Source organism: Onychostruthus taczanowskii, unplaced genomic scaffold, assembly GCF_017590055.1.
Source record: "Onychostruthus taczanowskii isolate IOZ18803 unplaced genomic scaffold, ASM1759005v1 scaffold11, whole genome shotgun sequence".
Classification (NCBI taxonomy): domain Eukaryota; kingdom Metazoa; phylum Chordata; class Aves; order Passeriformes; family Passeridae; genus Onychostruthus; species Onychostruthus taczanowskii.
The window spans coordinates 1,062,001-1,080,224 of record NW_024497629.1 but is presented as its reverse complement, the minus strand read 5'-3'; the positions used below and the strand labels follow the sequence as shown (position 1 = coordinate 1,080,224).

Sequence of the window (18,224 nt, the reverse complement as noted above, 5' to 3'; positions counted from 1 at the left end):
TTTGCAGTTAGTATGTTAACTCTTTCTTTAGAAACACAGTTGCTGAAGTTGTTATTTCGTGTAATAAAATGCCATTTCCAAAAGCTTTTGCAAGACTTGGGATGAATTCCTAAGCAAGCTTTGTCCAGATGGAGAACTGTTTGTAAGAAGAATCATCTACCATAAACTGGGCTTGTATTACCATTTTCACAGGAATAATGACCAATATTCAAGCAGTTACAGGATAGAACTAAACTCTCAGGGTATCCTCAATCTTGTTTGCTGACTGGGAAGAAGGAAATGCCTGGAGTGGCTCTTTGATAGAACTGGACTCCACATTGATAAATGTTTCTTATCCATCTGGTGCTGTATAAGAAACATGTTGCTCAGCCTTGCCTGTTCACATAAAATGTCACCATAACCTTTACATTTTGCACGGGATATAAATTTGTAAAAACCAGCAGGTTTGCGCTGAGTTCCAGAAAAATCAACACCCACTCTTTAGTCCTGCTTTTCCTCTTTGAATTTCAGCTTGTTAATAAGGCACCCACAAAGGTCACCTTGGACAGCAATGGAAAGTCAAAGGGAGCTCCTTTCTGGGCCTTGTGTCCTTTCATGACTTTAAAGAGAGGTCTATCAACAGCAGGTGCCCGAGGGCACACGGTGTTTACACGTGGCCAGGTCCCAGCACAGCACAGTGGCCACCAGGCACACACTGAGGCTGGGCAGGCTCAGGACCCTGCTCGGCCAAGGTACTTTCTGAAGGTGCCTCAATGAAGCTGAGTCTCCACTGGAACGACACACACAGTTCAGTTCCCCTTCCCTCTCAGGATCCTGTGCAGAGCTGCTTTCTCTGCTTAGGCTGGTACATAACATGTTGTAGCATCTCCCACTTGTATTTGTTTGAGGTTGAGTATTGTGCTTTGAACCCTGCAGCTCTCAGGCAGTGCTACATAATCACACACTTGTACATACATCAGCTCCATGCCATCCCCTCACTTTTCTGTAACACTGAACACCAGAAATAACCCAGACATGGAAACTACTTCATGCATTACAGTACTCATGAACTAAAAGCTAAGTATATTGCACGTTGGTAAGAATAAGAGGTTTTTCTCCCACAGAAGGAACCCACTATTTCCCCCAGCAGCATACAAAAAGGAAGGGTCAATGCTGTGCTAGCACAAAGGTGAGGCAGGCAGCCAGTGCTCCCAGGCTGCAGCAGTGCCTAATGGCTTGGTTGCCTCACACATAACCTCATTCTTCATCTTATGCTTCAAGTCACTACCAAGGTCTAACAACATAATTAGAGGTTTCCTGCAATGAGTGGCAAATGCAGGTGAACTACTTTGAATGCAACCACTACAGCAGTGCTTGTAAGTGGCAAGTAGCAGGGAAGAGGAACAAAGATTAGAAAACAACTTCAACAGCAAAGGGTGCTCAGTATTCACCTAGAAATCACATTAAAACTATTGTTTAAAACACCTGACTTGTTCGAAATTTCACCAGTTCTGATAAGAAATATGACTGCAAGACTACACAGAGTCGACACAGTCATCCAAACTACTCTGTGAGGAGCAACAGTTTAACTATGGCCTGGTGTCTCTCTTCTCCCTGCTCTCCCTCTTACTGCGCCTTCCAACACAGTAAAATTCTGAGAGGGGAAAGGCAGCATTCCCTGACACCATTCGTTTTGAGAGTGGCAGACAGTACTGCCCAAGGGATTTCAGATCAAGGATATTCTCCCAAACTAAGGCTTCTGAGAGCAGTGTATGTGGCCAGCACTGACAGCACACTTGCAATCCTCCAACAGAACCAAGGAATAAAAAGCCAAAACTAAAAGACATCAAATAACTTATGCACACATCAACCACAGAGACAGCCAAGAACATAAAGCTGTATCATCTCCAAAGAGAGCTTCTGACTGTTTATTTTAAATTAAGAAGCAAAAACCATATGGCAAAAATTTTAAAAAAACTTCCATTATGTCCAATTAAGTGAAAAAAAACTATTTGGTCTATAGGATTTCCCCTAGTATTTATTGACTCCTTTTACTTGGCTTTTATTGTAAGGTCTGCAAAGCAAAGTCTGGAAAAAACTGAACCTGACTGTATATAAAAAAAATAAAACATTGATTACACAGATTTTTTTTTTTATGAAATGCCTTACACTTATATGAAACAGGTTTGTGGTTTAACAAGAGGTTTAATTTGAAATCTGAATCTTGTTCTGGGGGAAAAAAAAAAAAAAACCCAAAAAAAAAAAAAAAAAAAAAAAAACCCAACCCAAAAACCCTTTCCCAGTTTATCTCAGTGACAATTTTCTAAATTAGTTGAAGACCTCCCAGTCCTGCAGTAACCTTCACAGATAAATACTCATTCCTGTATCTATGTTTCTATTTTTATCAGGAGAAATACTCCTTATCAGGAGTGTCTGAAGTACAAAACATTGTTTCTATACTTGTATTTTCATTTTGGCCTGCTCTGTAAATAACAACATGCAAATGTCAAATTTCGTTGCAGGTCTTTGCAAATCGTGCCTTCATAAATAAGCCTCCTCTAAAAATAAAAACTCCATCCCATACACACACACAGAGGAACAATTTTAAGGTTCCAACTCTCATATGTCTTTGAAAGGAAATCACCAAGAAACAAATTCAAAAGTTTCTGAAGTGGAAAGAGCACAATCAAGAGGAAAAAAAAAATTTTTTTTGAGAAGGGCTGATTGTTTTCATCGATGTCACAAGCTGCTTGACACATTCAAATATTTTGTTTAAAATAATCAGTGTAATGGACTATAATGGAACACACTTTGTGCGGCATTACGCAACAGAAAAGGTATGCAAGTTTAATCAACTATTACTTAGCATATTCCCTGCTTGAAGTCAGGCAGCGTTCGCCCTACAGCTCACACATTCCTCAGCCCTGTAAATGACCCGAGATTGCCATCGCAGCCCGAATGACACTGCAGTGATGCTGTCCCCTCCCAGCCCATCGGCTCAGCCTAGGGACAGCGATCCGATCTGCAGCAAAGCGACCCAAACGCTGCTGCGGGCACCAAAACCACAAACAAACAACAAACCCCAAACATGACCCGAGATTGCCATCGCAGCCCGAATGACACTGCAGTGATGCTGTCCCCTCCCAGCCCATCGGGAGCGATCCGATCTGCAGCAAAGCGACCCAAACGCTGCTGCGGGCACCAAAACCACAAACAACAAACCCCAAATCTCCACCCCTGCCTGAGCAACGCGGAGCTACTCACCATTCACGGCTGCGGGAAACTGAGCCATCATGGTCCCGAATGCGCCCCGCTAGCCCTCAGCCATCTGCAACATGAAAACATGGTGCCATTAATAATGCAACAAGGGCAGAGCCGAGCGGGGCGCGCCCGGCCCCGCTTCCCACAGCAAACAATGCCCGGCCCGGGCTGCTGCTCAACCAGCGGCATCCACACCGGGGAGCGCCGGCGGGATTTATTTTGGTCTCTCTCTCTCTTTTTTTTTTTTTTTTTTTTTTTTGTCTAGGGTATGCAGTGCAGTCCCGAGCCTTGTGGCAGTTCTTAAAGGAAAACCGTACCAACTGTTGGGAGTGATGCGCACAAACAGCTCCCGGGACGTATGGCTGAGCCCCAGCACATCCCTCCCCGGTAAACATTTAGTGTTTCATTTAAAAAAAGTTCAGTGCTCAGCTCCGTGAGCGAAAGCTGCTGCTGAGCAAAGTGGAAAACCAATTATTATTCAAATTCATCCACTCCAACACTCCACGCACTATTAACAAAGAAAACACTCTTACATGATGTGTTCTGAAGAAAGGGCTTGTCCCAATAAAAATCTGTCATCAGCCAGTTTTGCAGAAGCAACACAATGAAGTTACTCCTTCTCCTGAGCTACTGCATAAACACTCAAAAGCAGCATTTAAATGGGGTAGCAACAGAATTTACTTTCATAATAAATATCAGAGAACTAAGATTTTCTTTTTCTAGTACACATTCTTTCAAGAGTACCCATATAAAGAATTCTTTAGAGTCGCAAAACAGTCACTAATAATTATCTGAGGGAAAAGCATGAACAATTCACTGCTTTACAAATATAGAACTAAGACAATGAAGTGAGCTTGTGCTTTGGAAGAGATAATTTTACTGAAATACTGAAATTTATACATCATTATTATTTTGCTCTCTGTGGACAAACTATTGTACAGGATGAAGCTAGAAAAATGAAATATTTATTTTAATTAAAGAAACATGAATCACATCTCCCCCTTTTCAGACACCAAACCTCCTACCCACACTCAGACACAAAAAACCCCTTCACCTCAATACGAGCACATATTTTAATATTAAGTACAGAAATATCACATCCCCCATACTCCCTTCCTGCAAAGAAATTCCTGCACATCTGAGCACAAAAACCACACAGCTGGAAAGCACTCCAGTTCCACCTGAGGACAGGAAAGCTTTTTTTTTTTTTTATGTACTGCACATTTCTTCAATAAAATTAAAAATGTCTGGGATCAGTTGTTAATAATTCTTTATATATAGTTCACATCACTATTATACATACATTTGTGGCTACACACACATGTATACATACGTACTTAAAGAAAGTAAATGGAGTGGTTGGTGAGTCCAAATGATCTCTCACAATGACACAAGGTATCAACCACAGAAAGATGAAAAAAGAAAGCATGGACCTGTTCCAAGACATGGACGTACCAAGCAGCCTACCAGGAGACACTTGAGATCTATAAAGAGCTTTCCCGAAAAACGCTGCCAATGTTGTTAAACATTTCTACAGCACATTTCTCTGCAAAAGCTGTTCTGTCAAGGAGGTCTAAAACAGAATCTGAAACCATGACACAGAAGCAGGATGCTGGAGAACACCCCCAGAATCAGCAGACTTCCACCTGCATGTGACTTGTTCCTGATTTAATCTTATTGGTCAAGGGCTACGTATTTGATCTTTCCTCCAACTCACTTTATTCTCTTAATTTCAGGCAGCTTTTAGTTTTTTTGGTTTTTTTTAATGAGTAATCACAAAAACATAGACTATCCCAAGCTGGAAGGGACACAAGAGGATCATTGAGTCCAACTTCAGACTCCATGCAGGACACCCTAAAAGTTAACCTGTGTATCTAAAGAGCACTGGCCAAACACTTCATGAACACCAGCCGGGGCCATGACCCCTCTCCTGGGGGCTTCTTGTGCATGTTTGCCCTCTCTGTGGAGAACTTTTCCTTATATCCAACCTCAATGTGCTCTCATATGGCTTTAAGCCATTCCCTCATGTCCTGCCACCAGAAGAGACCAGCACTTCCCTTGCTGCTCCCACCATGAGGAATGGGAATGGGGTCACCCCCTCAGTCTCTTCTCCAAACTGGACAAACCTCACATCCGCAGCTGTTCCTCAAAAGTCTTGCCCTCTAGTCCTTTCACCATCCTTGTTTCCCTCTTTTGGACATATTCTGGTATTTTTATATGCTTCTTACACTGTGGGCCCAAAAACTGGACACAGTACTTGAGGGGAGGCCCCACAATACAAGTCAGATAATGATCAGACAATACAGGTCTTGATAGCAAACTGATTAACTCTTCAAGCCCCAGATTTTAAGATATACTTTTAAAATACTTAATACAGCTCACAGTTATACAGTCTCATTTTGCCTTGGTTTTGCTGAAATGGTTTGTGTAGATTGAGCTTTCAAAATCCTCCACCGCTGAGCACATGAGTGGGAGAAGTAACCCAGGCAGCTTCATGCACACTAAATGGGGAAACCCCTTCTCCTCATTTTAATGTCCCTAGAGTCACAACTATACCACATTTTAAAATCAATTTCAACTGAAAACTTTAGAGGACTTTGATGTCACTTTCACTTGGTGAAGGAAATTCCTATTTATGAAGGCCCAGCATCTACGGAGGACAGGAGCTGCTGGTTCATTTTCATCAGCAAAAATAATAAGCATCCCTGCCCAAATTATCAACATGGGATTTTTCAGTGTTCCTGAAAATTCCCCAAGCCTGGACTGAACCAGCCTGGTGAATCTGTGCTGGGCATTGCCATGAAGATGAACCAACACCCAAGGGAACTGTCCAATGGGTCTGTACTGAGAGGACATTACAGCAGTGTGATATGATTAAAACATGATTTAGCTCTGTTGTCTCACTATTATGTCTATATGCAGACCTTGTGCTATTTCAAATAAACACTAAACTTGAAGGGAACCAAACACTCCTACAGTAACTCTTACAAACAGAGAAAACTATGACCTTACAGAAGCAATCAAAAAATCATAAATGGGACTTTTACAGGATTTTGTATATCACCAGCATTAGGAACACTGTCTTATCCCTTTGCACAGATTCACATCATTCAGACATTAGGACTTCACCAAGCACAGACACTTCTACAGTGACAGCTTTTCAATTGTATCAAGAAGTAAAAAAAGGAAGAATAAAAGTATTGCTGCAATATAATTTCCCCTCATTTTTTTAAAGAAGGAGGAAACAGTCCAGTAAACTTGAAATCTATGCACATTTTTTAAAAGTCTGGGAAAACAATCCTTCCCACTGAATGGAGCTTGCCCTCAACAAGTATTCTGTCTTCTGCATTTCTCCATCACATCTCCAAGGCTTGGAGATTATGCATGTATCAAAGCTAAAAGCAGCTTATTTTCACAAATTGCAAATAAAGTTGCTGCAGTCACCATCTATAAAGATTACAAAGGTGTAAAAAGCACCTTAAGCCTTTAGGACACAAGTGTGAACCACTTATTTTCCAAGGGGAATCACAGCAAAATATTCTCACTTTAAGACAAACTTAGACTTTTTTAGATAGATTCTGGTAACTTTTAATCATTAATGGAGGCGAAAGCTGTCCAAAAAGGACACTTTTTTACACAATGTCATACAGAAATGTTCACTGAAGAAAGAAAATAAGAATCAAGAAAATACTATAACCAGTGTCCCAAACAGATGACATGGGTGATAACCATGGATATTGCCACCAGAGCATTTCACAGAAAGCTGTCTCTGCAAAATGCTCTAGAAGATGTGCAGTCATCACTTGTAAGAAACTGTGGCAGGCAGTATGAAATCCATGGTGTAACAAAGGGATCAAACATCCTTACAAACACTGTACATGACATTAAGTCATGCTGCCGTTTAGGGTGAAAACAGGAAAACTTGGACCTCACATCTAAACAGCAGAACAGCAAGTTCTTGTAAACAAACCATCTGACTAGCCCAAATCTTTAAAGCACTAATTGTTTTCACAAACTGACCTGCCAGACTGCAACTTCTGTTCCCTCTCTCAGTGTTCATTATAGCTGATACAAGTGGAGAACAGAAATGAGGAGATTGCAGGAAGCAGGGGCCACATCAGGACCATGCTGAAAGCATTAGAAAACATTAGAGCTGGGCAGACTGCAGGAGAAAGGAAAAAAGCTTTTTGTTTTCCCTATCATAGGCATATTGCCATTTTATGAAGGGCAGCCTTACCACAATCTTTGTTAATATTTATACTTGAATCAATACCTTTTTTTCCCAAACATTTCTCAGAAAAAACACAGCCACATAGTTTTAGTAGGAATGAAGGTCTGGTGCACCAGGCTCTGTCTATAAGAGAGCAAATCCCATGGAAGCAGCATGTGTGGTCACACTATTACTCTTTTCCTTCTTCCTGTGGCAGGAGAATGATGTATTGCAGAATTTTGCTGCAAGATACAGCCAATTAGCAAGGACAGAGACTGCAGCACTAGTTACCTGATTCACTCTTTGCAACACCTGTAGATCTGGACAACACAAAGACAACTCATTATATTTGCAAAACAGTGACCCTTTAATAGCCCATGTAGTTGTTTGCTGCTTTTTTTGGAGTACTCTCTTAAAAATGAGATAATAAGAAGCATTAGTAAGGCATTATGAAGCAGCACAGACTGTAACTTTTTTTTGTCATTTTGTTCAAGACACACTGGTATGAGAGTTTACTGATAAAAAAAAAAAAAAAAGAAAAACATCTCAACATTGTGGCAGGCCAAGCATTTATCTCCTTTATACAGTACAGTTATACACAGCCACATGGCCTTTTCAAAATGCACTGTGGCCAGCTTACAAAGTCCACCCACTCTGATAACAGATGAATGACATCAGTGACAAAATGGAGGAGTTGACTGTGGGTAGCACATTGCTGGCTCTTCCTGCTCCCCCTGCTACTGTAGATAACAGTACTGAGCAACTTAGTTAATATTTTTATATTAAAAAAAGAAAAAGTGTTAAACATTTTCCTTCTTATTGCTAGGGTACGAAGCCCCTTCCTTGCTCATTGTGAAAGAGAATTTCCTACTCAAGAGTGAGTGCATCCAGAGGAGGGCAATGAGGCTGGTGAGGGGCTTGGAACACAAACCCTGTGAGGAATGACTGAGGGAGCTGGGGGTGTTTAGCCTGGAGAAAAGGAGACTCAGAGGTGACCTTATCACTCTACAATTTCCTGAAAGGTGCTTGTGGTCAGGTGGGGCTGGTCTCTTTCTCCAGGCAGCACTGACAGAACCACAGGACACAGTCTTAAGCTGCACCAAGGGAAATGCAGGTTGGATATTAGGGAAAAGTTTTTTACTGAAAGAGTGATAAAGTTCTGGAATGATCTGCCTGGGGAGGTGGTGGAGTCACCATCCCTGGGTATGTTTAAAAAAAGACTGGATGTGGCACTTGGTGACATGGTTTAGTTGAGGTGTTGGGGCTGGGTTGGACTCAATGATCTTGAAGGTCTCTTCCAATCCAGTGATTTTGTGATCCAGACAGAACACAAAAAGTATTTTTCTTACAAATACCTTTCTGCCCACCTTGCTTGGCTAATACACTTTCTGAACATACTGACAAGGATCTCTGTTTCTGTTCCAAACACAGAATTGTGTGGTCACTACTGCTGGGCTTACTCTGTTTCTTACACAGCTGCTCAGCTGTGAAAGCACCCATTCAAAGTATCAAGACACAGTTCAGCTCTCTCCTCTGTTTCTGGAGATTAAAACTGATCTTTCCTTCCTCCTTTCTAGGAGAAGATTTCTCCAATTTTATTTTTAATTTGCTACACTAAGGCAGAGACCCGCAGGTCCCTCTCTGTCTGTCCCTCCAGCTTCCAACATTCTTTGCAAGGAAGAAATTGTTCTGAGGGAGAGAATGAGAATCCCACTTCAGGAAGCTCACCATTTAATTCCCTGGCCCTTCTCCCAGGAGACACAAACTTCCTCAGGAAAAGATGGAAATTGAACCCAGCTCTGTCACGCCCTGGGAGAATACATTCACTCACCTGATCCCAGACAGACATCACCACCTCTGCTTGCTTTCTTAGAAAACAAATGAAAAAAACCAAACAAACCAAGAAGTAGAGGGTAGACTATTTATAAGATTTTTTTTAAAGGCTCTAAGCTTCTACCTTCAAGAAGCAACTCTAGGCTGCATACTGTAACCTTTCCAGAGAGCTGAGTGAAATACGCTTGCTCCTCAAGGGGTGGTAACTTAAAATACTCTTGCTTTTTTTGGGGCTTTTTTTTGCTTCCTACTTTCCAATTCACATGACTCCACACTCCATATGCCTTTTTTTAAGATTCTGTTTTAAAACACATCAATTCTCACATGTAATCCTTTGCAAGCTTTGTGCAAGCACCCTTAGATGCTGTTTGGTGAGGTCCACACACCTTGGAACTTGCAGTCCTTCACTTTCACACTGTAACTCCTTATTTATGTCAATGTGGACTTGGGCAAGATGAAATTTATTTGATGAGCTGTCTTCTTTTCACTGTTTTCTTACTTCAGCCATGACTGGAAACATGAGAACATATTACTTTTAAGCATATTCATTTAAAATCTTGCCATCTTAGAGGAAAATTTTGAGCGCACTCCTGACCTTCCACCACAAGCATAAGCAAAATGCTAACAGAGAAAAAAAAAAAAACAGAAGAATTCTTAACGTTATTTTCTTCTTATTATAAAAGAGATGCTGCTTAACTTGCTGCTCAGCTTTCAGACACAGATAACAGTGCAAAATATACAGAACATCTAATGGGCTGCTATAGTAAAGCATGAAACAAAAGATACATGAGCGCTCCTCTGTGTTCAGCAGAAAGCAATCTTTGACTACCTGTAAAACTAATGAAATTAAAACATTCAGTGAGACTGGATTTACAGTTTAGGTATCTGCTTTCAAGCTGGACAGGTGCACAAAACCATCAGGTTTAACTTCTCAAAATTGAATGAGATGACAAGCAGAGAGGAGAAAGGCCACAAGAAGCCTTTAAAGCACAGAAATGGTGTTCATCTCTGACGAATCAAAAAACAGGGAAACCTCGTGGGAGAAGAAGCAAAGATTACCATATGGCAGTCAAAACAGGAAAAAAATAACTAGGTAGGAGTATTTTAGTTGGATAATGGATGGGTAAAAATGAATTCCCCAAAGTGACACAGAAAAGTGTGGGTGTAATGGAGATCCCACCCAGCACAGGGACTCTGGGCATGGGCAGTGCAGTACAGCACCTCCCACCTGCCCCACCTGAAGACTCCTGCCTCTGACCCCCTTCCCATCCACAAGTCACATCCACACTAATATTATCAAGAACAGTCCTTCAAATCATCCAGTTGAAATGTGGTGTCATAAACCTTTAGCACAGAGCTCTAGAGCACACAGTAATAATGTTTTGACCACCAAATTGAATTTCATGATCTTAGGGAATCAATTATCACCCATGTTAAACAAACATCTCAATAACCTGAGAGGCCCTTGGGATTTTACATTATATATCAGTTAGAAAGACACGTCCTACCTTGAAGTCATAAGAGTGTACTGGAAAAAGCTAGAAAGTTTTAGCTTCTGATTAGTAAAACTCTTGACCTTTGAAAGGTAAGACCAAAGTATTATTTAAATGTGCTCTGATTTTTTGATACATTTATTAGTATAGCCATAATAGGTAATTTTTTTCACATTCCAATTGTAATATTTTTAGAAACAAAGAAAAGTTAACTCCCATTTCCTGTTCTTCCCTTACTTCATGTGTATGCTGTTGAATCACTCAGTGCAGACACTGCTCATGACTGATGCCACAGCATTTCACAAGCTCCACTTGCATCAGCCTTGAACATTTTCACTAGTAGAGCCAGCTCAGAATTATTATCTGCTACTTCTGAAGCAGCAACATCCCATATCAAAGTGTCTCAAGTCAAACTGGCTCTCTCAGAATCGCTGCTCCAAAGAAGCTGTGACTTTTCTGGATCAACCACACCTTTTCATCTGTAACTGCCAAAATGTTTAAAAATAGTTCTCAGGTACTTGTCCTCTATTAGGTAATTCCAATGGTTTGTGCTACTACTGTCATCATGTTACATCATTTGAATTTCATGTGTTGTTCTGAAAATAAGAGTTACACAACACTGTGCTCACCTATGTATTAATGTCTGATCCATTGTTTTAACTCTAGGATCCAAGTAACCAACATGGGCAGGCTCTGTTCCTATACTGGCGAAGTTCTAAATACTCTCAATTTGAAGAAAAATGACATTTCACCAGCTCCATTTTTACTATATAATTCTTATGTGACCTAATCCTTACCTTTACAACATTTAGTGCTAATGGCACAACAATACCAGAAAAACAAGTTACTACAGTCCCTGTATCATCTTGCAAAGGGCAACAAAACAAAGTATACAGAGAGGTAAGAAGGACAAAGAACTCCTCATGAAATAGTCTCCTATTTGTTTTCTAAAGACTTATCCTTAAATAAATCTGAGAATTAAAAAAAACAAAAACCACCATCCTGATAGACAAGTGAATTAATGAAAGCAGTGGCATTATAGTAACCAAGCAACCAGGATGTCTGAATTCTTAGCTTGCCTTTCTCAGAGTATGAGACATGAGTAAACTACTTTGATGAACCCCCTCATCCAACATGAACACCAAGCTTAACAGAAGGGTGTCCTTTGCAATGACCTTAACCGAATATAATATTCATAAAAAGCAGGCATCCAGACAGAGAAGGCACAACCAAATTTAGTACCCTCAAGGGAGAGAAAGACTGCTGTATGTTTGAGTGCCTGTATTAGACACCAGAGGATCCACATGGCTGAAAGCTGCTCTAAATATACTGACCACAAGAAAAAATTCAACACAGGCTCACATCTGATCAAACTCAGACAGCTAATGCCACAGGAAACAAGGCTTCACTGCTCACAGCTGGCTTAAAATTTTGGCTTACATTGGTCTGTCACTGGAAGGAACTTGAACTTACATGTAGACATAAATCTCCCAGTTCTATATTGATCAGGAGGCAGACACAGGATACCAGAGGGAATTCAGCTACCTGCAATATTTGCAACTAAGCATTTGAAAATTTCAGGATCACTTAAAACAGCTGCTTAGCCCTTCCAAAAATCCAACCAAGAACTCTAACATGAGTGTTTCCCTTCAAAATAGTCTGATGTGTCAACTGTCATCACCAACCAGGGCAGACAAGAAAAATGCAATTTTAAAAGGTGAAGTTGAAGAGTGATAGTATGTTTTCAAAGGTAAGAGGAATACAGTAACTACCCTATTTCACCCCATATCTAGACCCAACCTCTGAACCTCAAAGTACACTTTGTGTTGTTTTACTGACAAGTGATAGCGCTTGAAATAGGTCAGTCCATCACAAAATGATGAGAACTCTCCAATTAGCATAAGATCTTCGTTATCTTTATAGTCACCAATCATCACTTAAGACAAAAAAGCCTAAGAAGGATTACTGATTTTCCCAATCATTCAGCCACACAAAATGAATCTTCCAATCCAAGCAACATCCCAAACTCTCTGTCAGCCAACTACCGCTCTCATGATTTTCACAAAACGACCGTCTACATCAAGGTTCACCCCAAAACTTAAAAACATGGCAGGATCCATCATCCAATATCCTTTACCAAGAGATTTAACATTGCAATGAACTGAAAGCAGCTTTGGAAAGTCAAAATAACTTGAAAACATGTAAGTAGAGCATTTGCATTCATATATATGGAACAAATCTCAGCCTCAGTGCTGCCAGGAACACTGGCTAATGTTAAGCATCCTGGAGACTGGAAAAAGGTAAACAGCTGAGTCTCACTTCAGTCCCTAGAAAGACTATGGAGCAAAACACCATGGGACCCACCTACAGATGCTTGAAGAAGAAAAGGGTAAAGGGAAATGGCATGTGGCTATTGAGGACCAACCACACCTGACACATCTCATCTTTGAGATGATTGGCCCTGTGAATGAGGGCACAGCAGCTTGTTTTGACTTTTATCAAGGTCTCCCACAGTGTCCTTACAGCCAAACTGGAGGATTTTAGTTTGAAAAAGCTGACTGTAAACTGGGTGGAAAACCTACCTGACCAGCAGACTCCAAGGGCTGTGGTCAGCAGTCCCAAATCCATCTGGCTGGAACTAGTGATGCTCCCCAGGAGCTGACACCATGGCCAGTATTGTTTAATGTCTTCACTGGCAGCCTGGGCAAGGGGATGGGATGCACTTTGAGCCAGGGTAGGTACCAAACTGGAGAGGGCCATCCAGTGAGTTTTTGGGATCTCCAACCTTAGAGATAATGCCAACACAACCAGACACGGCTCTGAGTGACCTGACCTGGCCATGCTTTTCATAGGGTTGGACCAGAAGATCTCCAGAAGTCCCTTCAAAACAATATTGTTCTGTAACTACATTTGAGGTAAATAAAAACAAGTGGAAGAAGTTAAAAGGTTTTTGAAAACTGACATAGTGGTGGTATTTCCTTTCAAGTGAAAACAGGCCAGAAATTAATATTACAAATAAAGATGTCCAATTTTTGAACCAGTTTTTAAAAAGGCAAAAGGCCTTTTAAAGAAAAATCTCATTAAATGCCTTTTTCATATATTTTGCATGCTGATCAAATTAAATCTTTTGAGGCAACAGCAGATAACCTGTTAGTTCAAAGTTTGCAAGTAAATTATCTCTCAGACCAGAGACATCTGTCTCAATTTGTGACAGGAACTAATCTGGACTACACTGCCTTTCAGGAACTAAACCCACAGTATTTTCCTGACAGATGCCTATTCTCAAAGGCTGTGAAGGTTTCTGATAACACCCCAAGCAAAGCATCACCTTTCACTTTCCAAATGCTGCCTCATTTTCCTCACCAGCTCCTGAGAAGCAGCTCATTGAAGAAATACTATCAGCTACAGACTTAGCTTCATTTTTCATAGCTGCTACCTTCCTATTCCATTAAATTAATTCACTTTTCAACATTATAGACTACAACAGAAATATCTGCAAAAAACCTTGCTGTAAGTACTGCTGTGGTACAAATCACTGTAATACCTGAGTCTCAATAAATAAAGTCTTCTCAAAAACACAGTTCAAAATCATCCGCCTCACTTTCGCCTTGATCTATCTCATTCTGTCTACAAGAATGGTTCAAAAAATAAGCACCCATAAAGCTTTGGTGCTTTGACCAGCACCTATGGTAGATAACCACATTATTTTTATGATTAGCACAAACAGACCATAGGTACCCCATTTTGTTATTGTTACTGCTACGGGAACATCATCCTCTTGGTTTCTATTCCAGTGACAGCTACAACTCAGCCAGGAATACATCTTGTACCCCAGATCCTGTACAGATGGAGAAGAAAAAAAGTAAATGCAATTCCCTCAGGATAGTAATTAAAAGGATAAGCATATTCACTTGATCTAATTTAGGCATCTGAGTTAGGAGGCTAATCTAACAAAAAATTCTGTTCAACAGAGAGCACAGAGCAGCCTAAATCCATGTCTGCAGGCATCACACAGCTCTCTTCACATCACAGGGAGCCCAGAGTCTGAGTTAGGGTTTCTCTGAATACTCAGAGGTACGGCGGTGTGAATGCCCCTCCCAGATGAGTCAGAACAAAAAAATACACACAAACAAAACAGGGGAGGTAGAGTGGAAACAAGGTAACAAAAATGAAGAGAGGTTTGGGAACAGAACGAAGCCCGGGTAGCTGCTTATCCAACTAGTTCCTAGCGCTCATTACTTCTACGTGTCACCATAGCATCAGCGGATACAGATGTTTGTTACAAGCAAATTTCAGATGAATGATTAAGAGTTCTTGATAGCAAGCAGCATTTATGCACCACCGATGTTACCCACACCACATTCCGCTTCGCACACCCCCGAGCCTTGCTGGGCGCACTCCGCCGGGGGAGCTGCGGCCGCCACAGGCCAGCACCAACAGCAAACGAGCTAAAAACCATCATTTTCCCAAAAGAGCCACGCACAAGATAGGGCAGCCGGGACACAAGGGCAAAGAAGCTTAAGATTTCTCATTCCCCTGTTTTAGATGGGGATTTTCCGACTGATGTTTCAGAGAACCGCTGCAAGAATAACTTCAAAGAACGCAGACACTATCTCAAAGCACGAAGTACTTTCGAGTTCTGCAATGTGACAGATGTCAAAGCCCCAACTGCCCCGAAAACCATTTACTGTTTTCAAAATGGTACCTTAATAATTCGGAAACCGAATCACGTACCTCAGACTCATTTTATTCTCTGAATTACGACATGCCGCGGTCAGAAGTCGAGACCGAGAAAAGCCAGTCTATTTACAAACCGAACAGTTTGCAAACTTTAACTGCAGAAACCAGCTCGGCTTCTCCAAAACTCCGCGTTTTCACAGTTAACCAGACGGAATAAAATCACCGTCACCACAAGGAACTGGGCTCCACAAACGCGTCCGAGTCACCTCACCTCGGCACGGCGCTCCCCCGGGCGCTCCGGGAGCTGTCTGGGCACGGGCACCGGGATCGCTCCGCTCGCAGCGCGCTGAGGGAGTGAGGGAGCGCGGGCGAGCAGCGGCAGAGCCGGCAGTGGGAGCCACCGCCGCCAAAACCCCAGACAACACCCCCACCCAAAAAAAAAAAAAAAAAAAAAAAAAAAAGAGGCACAGACTCAGCTAAGGAATAAAATACAAGTAGAGCGGCTCAAGGCGGTGGAGCCCTCAGCGCTCCCGCGCCCCCCGTCCCACCGGTACCTGTTGCGCTGCCCCGAGCGGCGGCTCCGCCGGGCCGCGGCCCCTGCGCCTCCCGCGGCGCTCGGCCCCACAACATGGCGGCGGGGGCGGGGGAGGAAGCGGGGGCGGGCGCTGCCCGAGGCCGGGCTACGCCGCAGCCGGGACGGGGATCTCGGAGCCCCATGGAGGGGTTGCTGTGCCTTGAGTGCAGCCCCCGGGTCTGGGCCGGGCTCGCCAAACAGTGTCGCGGTCCGGGGATGTCGGCACCGAGCCTGTCGGTACCCTTGCTATACGGTAACAGCTACTGCTTCAAGACCTGACTGACAGAGGATTTACCCCGTGCTTGCTCTCCTCTCTCACACTCGATTCCACCCGCTGCCTCCTCATCTTCTCCATAGGTTACCTTTGCTTTAGCTTTCCGCCTGCATCCCAGTGCTGTCTCTACTAGAAGCTGAAAAGCCGTGGCCTCTGTTCTGCACAGGCAAAGCTCCCAGATTAAGATCATTCTCCCACCTGGCAGCAGGTAACAGCGCCCTTGGTGCTTGCCCGTGGGAAGCGTGTCCCGCTGGGACCCCGCAGCAGCGCGGAGGGGCTGGCACCAGCAGCTAAACTGGGCTCACGCCGGCACTGCTCGGGGACTGAAACACCTAGGGTTTCAGGGGTTTATCTTTCCAAAAATTAAAGAATCCTGTAGGAAGGCAACACGTAGAAAATGCCATAATTTTTAACCACCAAACGTTTTCCTTGTCCAGCAATGGGATCTCGCTGTGCACACTTTTACAGCGCCTTCCTGCTATGCTTTTGCTGGGTAGATAATTACCTATCACCTTCGTACAGCCCAGATTTTTCCACTGACTCATTCTTCTGGGTTCCTAATGAGCCTTTCCAGTTGGTTACACCTTTTATCATCCACGGTGATTCCAGAAGAGTCACGTTCCTGTGCCATGCAATGGCTATGGCCACATCCTAGCACTTACCGTGGCAGGATTTGTGCTCACACACCTGGTGTCTGCATTTGCTGTTGCAGCTGCCACATTGCACTGGCAGCATTCGTGCATTTACCCCTTGTGACCTTCTCAGCCCTCATCTGATTCACTGCTTTTGAAGATACAGCATTCTCCTCCCTCACACCCAGCCCAAAAACATGCTTTGTATTTTTATCCTATGAACAGACAGCAACTTCGGCTTTGATGCACAGATATTTGCTGTGTAGGTGGATTAAAACATGTGTTATTCAAGGGGCCCAGGTGGCCTTGGGCTGTTTTGAAGTCATCTGCAGATTTCATAAGCAGTGCTTCATATAATTCCAAATAATTATTTGGTATAACAAAGCAGCCCTGGGTCAAGAACAGGCTACTCTGAAGCCCAATTAAAAAGTCTCATCTGACATTTTTCACTTGAATTACTTTATAGCACCTCTTAATACACAGCCTTTAATCTGTTTAGTACACATTATAGTGATACAGTTCTAAATATGACTTTGTTGTGTTGGCAACACCTCCAGCCTGCTCTGGACTGAAGACAAGTGCTTGCACCAGGCATAACAGTTTAAGGAAACACCATTGTAGAGAGGATTAAGATAACAATAAACCAGATAAACACATTTTTTCTCGTAAGACAAAATCAATCATGTTACTGATTACAGTAGTTAAGGATTGGGAAGGGCAGTGTAAAAATCTGTGAAGGAAAGTCTCTAAGAATAGGTTAGGCAGATGTTGGAGGAGTTTGGTAAATAAGTTGATCGTGCCCTGAACATTGAACTAGGTGTCTTTTCAAAGAACCTCACAGTTCCTTTCTTTCCTTTCTTCTGTAATTGGTGTTACTGCCACGTCCCACACGCAAATGAACTTGGGCCATGTCTGTGCTTAACCACTGGCTTAGAGGTGACAAAGTACATGAAGCAGGAATTACATAAAGGATGTTGGGATATTTGATTCTGTAAATAGGACAGATGGGGAATGACCCCTCTGCTTTATTAAATGTGAGATCCCTATAGGAAAGCAGCAATGTACCTCAGTTTGGGTAACTACACACCTTGCCTAATACCTCTTTTGAGACAAAACTGAAGCCAGGAAAGTCAAAGAATGGTAGCATAGTTTGAGTTGGAAAGGACCTTTAATGGTTGTCTAGTCCAACCCCCCTGCAATAAGCAGAGGTATATTCAACTAGATCAGGTTGCTCTGAGCCCTGTGCAACATGGTCTTGAATGTTTGCAGAGATGGAGCATCAACGACC

At 42.4% G+C, this 18,224-nt stretch overlaps 1 protein-coding gene across 6 annotated transcripts in view; it reads right to left on the bottom strand.

Annotated features, from left to right (window-relative positions):
• Window positions 1–16,093, bottom strand: part of ITSN2 (intersectin 2) — an 80,399-nt gene extending 64,306 nt beyond the window's left edge. For 3 of the 6 annotated variants that reach the window (XM_041422117.1, XM_041422149.1, XM_041422166.1), the window contains exons 1-2: window positions 16,011–16,093; window positions 3,244–3,307 (exon numbers count right to left, since the gene is read on the bottom strand). In XM_041422117.1, the coding sequence (XP_041278051.1) occupies window positions 3,244–3,274 (31 nt within the window). In that variant the 5' untranslated portion in view covers window positions 3,275–3,307; window positions 16,011–16,093. Of the gene's footprint in view, window positions 1–3,243; window positions 3,308–9,669; window positions 9,691–15,510; window positions 15,579–15,727; window positions 15,864–16,010 lie in introns of those variants that run through there. The other 3 variants (XM_041422132.1, XM_041422124.1, XM_041422140.1) reach the window with 3 other exon arrangements.
• Between the last annotated feature and the right edge of the window lie 2,131 nt (window positions 16,094–18,224).